At 42.4% G+C, this 9,017-nt stretch overlaps 1 protein-coding gene across 1 annotated transcript; it reads right to left on the bottom strand.

Annotated features, from left to right (window-relative positions):
• Positions 1–1,640: 1,640 nt before the first annotated feature.
• Positions 1,641–8,796, bottom strand: LOC122936114 (keratin, type II cytoskeletal 2 epidermal-like). Its single transcript, XM_044292132.1, has 5 exons — positions 8,757–8,796; positions 4,507–4,559; positions 4,380–4,399; positions 2,339–2,362; positions 1,641–2,163 (listed from the first exon to the last, which is right to left on the bottom strand). The coding sequence occupies exons 2-5, from the start codon at positions 4,514–4,516 to the stop codon at positions 1,762–1,764; spliced, it is 456 nt and encodes a 151-aa protein (XP_044148067.1). The 5' UTR covers positions 4,517–4,559; positions 8,757–8,796; the 3' UTR covers positions 1,641–1,761.
• Positions 8,797–9,017: the final 221 nt, after the last annotated feature.

The raw sequence follows: 9,017 nt of genomic DNA, 5'->3' as shown, positions 1-9,017 counted from the left end.
TACCAGTAGGAGGAGCTCCCGGCCGGTCACAGACATCGCAGCTCTTCAGGTAAGTATGAAGCTTCTACAAATTGCTAAGCTACCATGGCAACCGGGACTGCAGTAGCGTCCCGGTTGCCATGGTTACCGATCGGAGCCCCAGCGATTACACTGGGACTCCGATCGGTACTCACCACTGCCACCAATGATAGGGGGGCGATTTTAATTAGGAGGGGGAGGGAGGGGAGAGGGCCCACTGGCCACCAACGAGTTATCTACAGCGGAGGGAGGGGGGGCCCACTGGACACCAATGAGTTATCTATAGCGGACGGAGGGGGGGCCCACTGGACACCAATGAGTTATCTATAGCGGACGGAGGGGGGGCCCACTGGCCACCAACGAGTTAACTACAGGGGAGGGAGGGGGGGCCCACTGGACACCAACGAGTTTACTACAGGGGAGGGAGGGGGGGGGGGCGGCCGCACAGGGGAGGGAGGGGGGGGGGCGGCCGCACTGGCCACCAATGAGTTAACTACAGGGGAGGGAGGGGGGGCGGCCGCACTGGCCACCAATGAGTTAAAAACAGGGGGGGGGGGGTCTGCCCCCTGCTGCCTGGCAGCACCTGCCAGGCAGCAGGGGGCAGTCATGTACACAGTTTTTCAGTATATTCTAACCTGAAGCGTCCCCATCACCATGGGAACGCCTCTGTGTTAGAATATACTGTCGGATCTGATTTTCACGATGTAGCTCATATCCGACAGTATATTCTAACATAGAGGCGTTCCCATGGTGATGGGGACGCTTCAAGTTAAAATATACCATCGGATTGGAGAAAACTCCAATCCGATGGTATAAAAGAACTCCAGACTTTACATTGAAAGTCAATGGGGACGGATCCGTTTGAAATGGCACCATATTGTGTCAACTTCAAACGGATCCGTCCCTATTGACTTGCATTGTAATTCAGGACGGATCCGTTTGGCTCCGCACGGCCAGGCGGACGCCAAAACGACTTTTTTTTCATGTCCGTGGATCCTCCAAAAATCAAGGAAGACCCACGGACGAAAAAACGGTCACGGATCACGGACCCACGGACCCACGGACCCAGTTTTTGCGGGCCGTGAAAAAAAACTGTCGTGTGCATGAGGCCTTACTGAAATAGACTTTTGCACAATATTCAAATTTTTCGAGTTTCACCTGTAAGTGTCTAACATTACGTAGGATAGCAGAGGATAACATTTGTGAGTGATGATGTGACATACTAGGCACAATTCTGTGTTATTTCATCTCTACACAGTTCCAAATTTTTTTGGGGGGTTGAAGTTTAGAAAACAAGCATATATGTGTCTTACAATATGTAGGGTAGCAAAGGATAACATCCGTGTGTGATAATGTGACATACTAGGCCGAAATCCATGTTGTTTCATCTTCGGGCACTTTATATAATTGCATAGTAGTTTCTCCACTTGTGTTTTACACTGGAGACATTTGTTTTCTGAATCTGCATATTTTATCGAGCAAAAGACATTGGGCACAAATCTGTTACTGGCGCAGATACCAGAACCTACCAAATGTGTCTTTTGGGTACACCTGTGAGTTATTTAGTAGGTAATGAGCCCTTTTCATATTGGTTGACTTAAATGATAAGAGGAGACGTTAAATTGCTGTAATCACAACAGAATTTTATTTATATGCTTTGGCTATAGAATAATTTAGTAAGGATGAAGGGACAGTAATTATCATGAGGTATATATAGATATTGGAGGGCAAACCACAGGTCTATTACTTATCTCTTCCTTGTCTAAAGTTGTAAGAAGAATCCTGTCCCTGTCCTTGACTCTGTCCTCCTTGCTGGGTTCCAGAACTTTGTTGCCCACTGCCCTCATTTCCCCCTGTCTGCTGGCCACTGCTCTGACCCTGTCCTTGTGGGTATCCACCGCCCTGCTGACCATCTCTCTGATCCTGTCCTTGTTGGTATCCACCACCCTGCTGACCACCGGTCTGATCCTGTCCTTGAATATATCCACTGCCCTGCTGGCCACTGCTTTGATCTTGTTGTTGTCCGCTGCCATACTGGGAGCTGCTGCCAGTCTGCCCTTGGTATCCACTGTCTTGTCCACTTCCCTGGCTCTGTTGACCACTGGTTGGGGTTTGGCTGCTTCCTTGGCTTACTACAGTTGAGGTCTATAAAAAAACAAAACATACATTTTACACTCAAAGGCAACGTTCATGAAGATTTTTCCTTTCTAATGTGTTAAAGAATATAATAAAGTGCAGATCTACAAGTCAAACAGAACATGACTTCAGTTCATACTAATAGTTTATAACCTGCAATACCGGTTTAACAAGTTCCACTTACCGAGCTCTGTTGGCTGCCAGAAGGCTGGGAAGATAATATCAATATCAAATTAGAGGTTAAACATGGATACATTACTCTGAATATTATGTGATCTCTGACAAATCCAGACTCGCACAATAACCATACATGAAAACTGTGTATTTTAGGTATCTGTGTATTTTGCACATATTCAAAAGTGATTGATTTTAAAAAGGGTCTGCTTTTATCACGAGATGCTAGCTTGGTCTATGGGCTGCCTCTGGTATTGAAACTTGGACTTTTTTTATTTGAAAGGAGTTGAGCTGCCATATCAGACACAGCCTATGGATAAGAGTGGGATTTTGCTGGAAAAAGAAGCAGAAAGTGTTTCCAATCTCAGACATATTGATTTCATAATGTCATGAGGATGTTTGTCTTCTTATTAGATGCACTTCTATGATGGATGGAATAGTTCTATATAAAAGCAGATAATGGTAGTCGGATTGTAACTTTATTTATATTAATTTATTCTAACGTCAGACATTATACATGAGTAATATTTTTATTTTATATTGAGATTTCTACAATTTGACATGTGTAGATATTGTGCCAAATATTGTTACATATTATATACGGATTGTATGCCTACATGTTATAATTTAAGAGTATTAAACAGGAATCATGAGTGTACAGATTCTGACAATACAGATATGTCCAAGGGCAGAATTATTTTATAGTGATGTCTGTAGGGTTAGTTGGCTAGCTCTGCTAAAATCAGCGGTTTAGCAGCATTCATGTTGTGTATATGAATTACCACAGAAAAGAGTACTTGCAAAAAGATATATCATTAATGTGATAATTGATCTATTGTAATGTTCTGATTTACTGCATTGTGCACTTGATAGTTTTGTACGGATAGGTCAAGATTAACAATTTAGGCCTTAGGTCCACCCCTAGTCTCACTCATCAGATTAGGTCTGAGTCCTAGAGAATCACTGACATTTAAAGCAAGAATGCCTTTGCTACATAAAAGTACAGAAAAAAAGAGGATCAGAGGTCCAGGCCATGCACTGAAGTCAGTATTGTGCTCGTTTCAGAGACCTACTCCTATTAAAAGGGATATTGCTAATATACTCTTTCAAATTTTGGCAAGGGCTGGTCAGCTGTATCTTAATACTGTGCCCCTCAGCCTGGGAATTACAGGCAAGTTTTTGCAAGAACCTTATTGCCACCATTAGATACTGCAGAGAGAGAGAAAGATAGAGGGAAGGAGGACCACAACCAACATCATTGCTGCTATCCATACATTGCTATTGGGGAGGAAATAGTCATGTTACTGACTCAATCTCCAGCCATGGCACCTATATCTCCTGCCTTGCACCATTACAAAATGCTTGACATGAAGGGCACCTCAACTACCATCAGGGAGGAGCCCCAACATCAGTTTGGGCCCTAAGGGAAAAACGGGTACGTCCTCCTGTAGCTAGCTGGCCCTAGGAAGCATCGGTGTGAGGATTGCCACTGTGATTTGAATGAACCACTGTTGCTACCAGAAACTCTACCCCACCCATACTCCATTTTGTGATGCATGTACCTCAGGTGTTGGATACTGAGATGGGGCGCCAACAAGACTGTCTGCCATGGCCGGGATTTTGACACAAAGAGTCATGGCAGTAAACTGGAAGAGTAACTGCACTTTACATAAACTTTGGATATGTCAGAGTGACATATTGCTTGGACTCTCACCAATTTAAACTGTTGATGAGACCACCTCACCGATCATTGAGATGAGGAGGGACGTGAACATGGGCTTAATAGAAAGTCTATGAAACCATCTTAATTTCCATCTTCAGCTGAGACAACATTCAATGAGTGCTTCTAATGCCTTGTTTGATTAAATGACCTGGGACTGAATGCTCGAACCCCAGGATCAAAACCTTTGATATATTCCCCTGACACTATTCCAATATTTCCTGCGCATACCACACCTATGTTATGTCTCATCTCAATCATTCCAAACATTTCAGTTCATGAATATGTAATAAATCAGGCTTGTTTCCTATAAGATAAATTCTTCTCTTACCTTCTTGGAGGGGTTTGGTGCTAAAAATTGAAAAAAAGAAGGTAAATATACTGATTTAGGTCACGATTTGTGACAAATGATTTATTTTGCTTCAATTAGAGGCCATCTATAAATCTAAGGACCTTACCTCCTTCCATGGCTGTGGTTTGGGTTTATAGGCTCCTGAAGAGGATGTGTAAGCTGTTGAGAAATAAATAGTAATTAAAGTAGATTAAAGGAACACTGTGTGCAAAACTTATACAGTGGACATAAAAAGTCTACACACCCCTGTTAAAGTGTCAGGTTTCTGTGATGTAAAAAAAATTGAGACAAAGATAAATCAAACAACTCAAATCTTTTAGGTAGAGGGAAAAAATATATAAAAATAAAACAATATGGTTGCATAAGTGCGCTCACCCTTAAAATAATACTTCGTTGAAGGACCTTTTGATTTTATTACAGCACTCAGTATTTTTGGGTATGAGTCTATTAGCATTGCACATTTTGACTTGGCAAGATTTGCCCACTCTTCTTTGCAAAAACACTCCAGATCTGTCAGATTGCGAGGGCATCTCCTGTGCACAGCCTTCTTCGGATTCAGGTCTGGGCTCTGGCTGGGCCATTCCAAAACTTTCATCTTCTTCTAGTGAAGCCATTCCTTTGTTGATTTGGATGTATGCTTTGGGTCGTTGTCATGCTGAATGATGAAGTTCCTCTTCATGTTCAGCTTTCTAGCAGAAGCCTGAAGGTTTGGTGTCAATATTGACTGGTATTTGGAACTGTTCATAATTCCCTCTAGCTTAACTAAGGCCCCAGTTCCAGCTGAAGAAAAACAGCCCCTTGGCATGATGCTGCCACCACCATCATTCACTGTGGGTATGGGGTTCCTTTGGTGATGTGCAGTGTTGTTTTTGGGCCAAACATATCTTTTGGAATTATAGCCAAAAAGTTCAACCTTGGTTTCATCAGACCATAACACCTTTTCCCACATGCTTATGGGAGACTTCAGCTGTGTTTTTGCAAAATGTAGCCTGGCTTGGATGTTTTTCTTCGTAAGAAAAAGCTTTCGTCTTGCCACTCTACCCCATAGCCCAGACATATGAAGAATACGGGAGATTGTTGTCACATGTACCACACAGACAGTACTTGCCAGATATTCCTGCAGCTCCTTTAATGTTGCTGTAATCCTCTTGGTAGCCTCCCAGACCAGTTTTCTTCTCGTCTTTTCATCAATTTTGGAGGGACGTCCAGTTCTTGGTAATGTCACTGTTGTGCCATATTTTCTGTACTTGATGATGACTGTGTTCCATGGTAGATCTAATGCCTTGGAAATTCTTTTGTCCCCTTCTCCTGACTGATACCTTTTAACAATGAGATCCCTCTGATGCTTTGGAATCTCTCTGTGAACCATGGCTTTTGCTGTGGGATGTGACTAAGAAAATTTCAGGAAAGAACAACTAGAGCAGCTTTTATTTGGCTCTGGTGCAGACCCATTCACTTCAATGGGGCCGCAATAGATGCGGACAGCACTCCATGTGCTGTCTGTATCTGTTGCACCGTTCCGTGGCCCCTAAATAAAAATATAGCATGTCCTATTCTTATCCGTTTTGCGAACAAGAATAGGCATTTCCACAATAGGCCGCCCGTTCCGTTACGCAAATTGCGGAAGGCACAAAAGGGGCGGCTTCCGATTTTTGCGGATCCGCAGTTTGCGGACCGCAAAAAAAACGTAACGGTCGTGTGCATGAGGCCTAAAAGTGGAAAAAGTTCTGAAATGATTTATCTTTGTCTCATTTTTTAAAGCACAGAAACCTGTCATTTTAACAGGGGTGTGTAGACTTTTTATATCCACTGTATATTGCATTATGCCAAGTGTAGGAAGTGCAGACGGTGCACGCCTCAAGGATTCTCTCATTAGTGTTCTTTCAATGCATTTCATGGCTATCCCATTGATTTCAACGGGCATGGCGCTTCATTTCTGCTGCAGGGAAAATTATTGGTTTGTTGGAGCACAGCGTCAGAATGCAAATGAGTATGAAGATAAAAATTACATAACTGGACTCAGCGTCACTTACACTATTCACTGCTTACTCTAGTTTGGGGTTGTTTTGGAACTGACAGAAACTGTGATCTAGGACTCTGTGTGTGAATGATAACATTTTCGAAAGATTACAAACTGGGCCTCCCATATGACTGATAGACTGTAGTCCATATATACAAAAAATGAGCTGGGCTCACTGTAATCTACTAGTGGAATTGGTTTTATATTGATTAACATAGAGTCATATATTGGTTGTTGTAATATATATAAAGTATGTGGTTAGAAGTTGATATAATACTTTCTTCATTACAACTACAGACCTTATGTAGTAAGTAGTCCAGTAAACCTTGGATTATTTACCTAGACATCTGACAGTACTGAATCCACACATTATTTAGCTTGTCATCACATTTAAAGTGGGTGGCTGGCATCACTTTGTCATTACACTTTTTAATAACTGGTTGTTCAATTTTGCTTTAATCTTCATGTCAGAAGTCTGGTTGAAAAGTCATTGGGATAATTAACATTTACAAGTCGGCCTTCTGTTTCTATAGGATACAGAGTAATAAAGTAATAATCCCCTAGAGGTGAATGGTGCCCGTACCCAATAAGGCCAGGTTGCAGTAACTGCCATTTGCCGCCTGTGGCTATACTTTACATGCCTTAGGTTACAAGTACAGGTGTAGCCGACTGGTAAGTGGTAATCCAGGTGGTTGAGGCAGCCTGGCTACACAATTTATGGGCACCCTAAGCAGAGGAATACTTGTAGCATGATGTCTCATTGATTATGGTTAGTTAGGTTTGGAGAACATACTTAAAACAGAAATGTTTTATAGTAAAACCATTATTCAAACTGTATTCTGTAAAGGCAAAATGGTCTACGAATGCAAGCCATAGAAGGTCCAGGTTCTTTGTGGCTTCCATCAGCCAATTGGCTCCATAAACAGACTGTGTATTACTGAAGTAAGCAATTATTTAAATTTGTGAATGAACTCCAGTAATAGGAAATTTCAACTTATAGACTCGGTTGTTTCTGTAACTTCTGTGGCAATGTGAATAGTGATGAGTGCAGTAAAGTCCCGGGAAAGCATGAAAAAGGGGTGTTGTTTGCACCAGGAGTGTGTCTCCAAGGGGCCCGGCCTTGGTGGAGTAAAGGCCCTAGATATAGGTGGCCACTAAGCTAGTTGGTGGACACCAAGCTACTTGGCTTAGCTGGCTCCAGCTAGTCCAGGGCGGGCTTTTACTGGGAACAGGCAATGTGTTGGATGGGTGCCTGTTCCCCATGCTCCAGTCCAGGATTTTGGAATATGCCCATGTCCAGGGATGGTATTTAATCCTGTTGCTGGACTTGGGTGTGGCTCCCAATCTGGGGAAGGAGACAGAATATTTTTGTGATACACAGTCCTGCTGGAGGCTCTGGAAGAGTGGTCTCAGTTGGACTGGCTGAGGGGCCACCGGGCTAGCCGGATTGTTGGGGGACGCTGTGGCGCTTGGGCGCAAGTGGTCACAAGGCCGGAGTCGGGAGGACTTTAGACCGTGTGTGAACGGTGCTCTGTATAGCCAGGAGGCTGATGGACATTGGGCTGGGAAAGGCGCATGTTATGACCGTGTGTGAATGGTGCTTTAGGTGAGTCATGTTATGTTATGTTTAGTTAGAGCCCAGCCGGGCAGGTCTTTATTTTGTATCATTTATGTTTGTTTTGCTGAGGTGCCAAATAAAGCGATGTTTGGACCTGAAACTTGGTGTCTGACAAATATATTTGTGTGAATGACCCCCTGAAAAGAGCTAACCCCCCCCCCACACTTCCTACATACAGTCTGTGTGGAATGACAGCATGGATAAGGAACCTCTAGACTCCTCTCCAAGGAGGAACAGGGGCATACAGTAGGACCTCATAGTGGGTCTACCAGCCATTTAAAATGTATCACCTACCCTAAAACTGGCTGAATATCTGCACAGATAAAGGCTTTCCTGGTAGCAACCTATCCTAGAAACTCAAGAGTTCCTCTAAAATTATAGCCCCTGTGCATATTCTGGATAGATTATCATAAATCATTATACAGTAAAGTATAACAGTATAAATCAAAAAGTTTGTCCAGATAATAAAATTGTTTGTTTTATCTATAGATTAATGGACATCTCATACGTCAATGTTTCAAAATGTTACATAACTGATATACTGCATGCTTGAATCCATAAGAACGTTAAAAAGATATGTCAGTCAAATATAATCTGTTATTTCCTATGTCACTATATTGGTCCAGGGGAACACGAAGAAAGAGAAAACCCATAAGCAATGTCTTGCAGAAAAACAGCACCAGGCTGAATTTTCTAGTAGTAGTCAGAAGTCACCTACCTTGAGCAAGCAGCAGTAGACTCGGAGATGCAACTGTCCATCTCACTCTATTTATACTGGAAGAATAGGTGGATCTAAACACTATGGAATCCAGCCCAACCAAGGTGTGGTCATCAAGAATTCAATGACATAAATATAATATAGTAATACTTATAAGTCTCATAAAGATAATAGCTTAGTGAAGACATACATTCATACATTTAAAATAGCCAGTAAGTTAATAATAGTAATTTCAAATAATTATTATGCTTATTTCAGATT

Source organism: Bufo gargarizans, chromosome 4 (assembly GCF_014858855.1).
Source record: "Bufo gargarizans isolate SCDJY-AF-19 chromosome 4, ASM1485885v1, whole genome shotgun sequence".
In the NCBI taxonomy this organism is placed as follows: Eukaryota; Metazoa; Chordata; class Amphibia; order Anura; family Bufonidae; genus Bufo; species Bufo gargarizans.
Note: the sequence above shows the minus strand (reverse complement) of the source record. Positions and strands in the feature narration are given on the sequence as shown.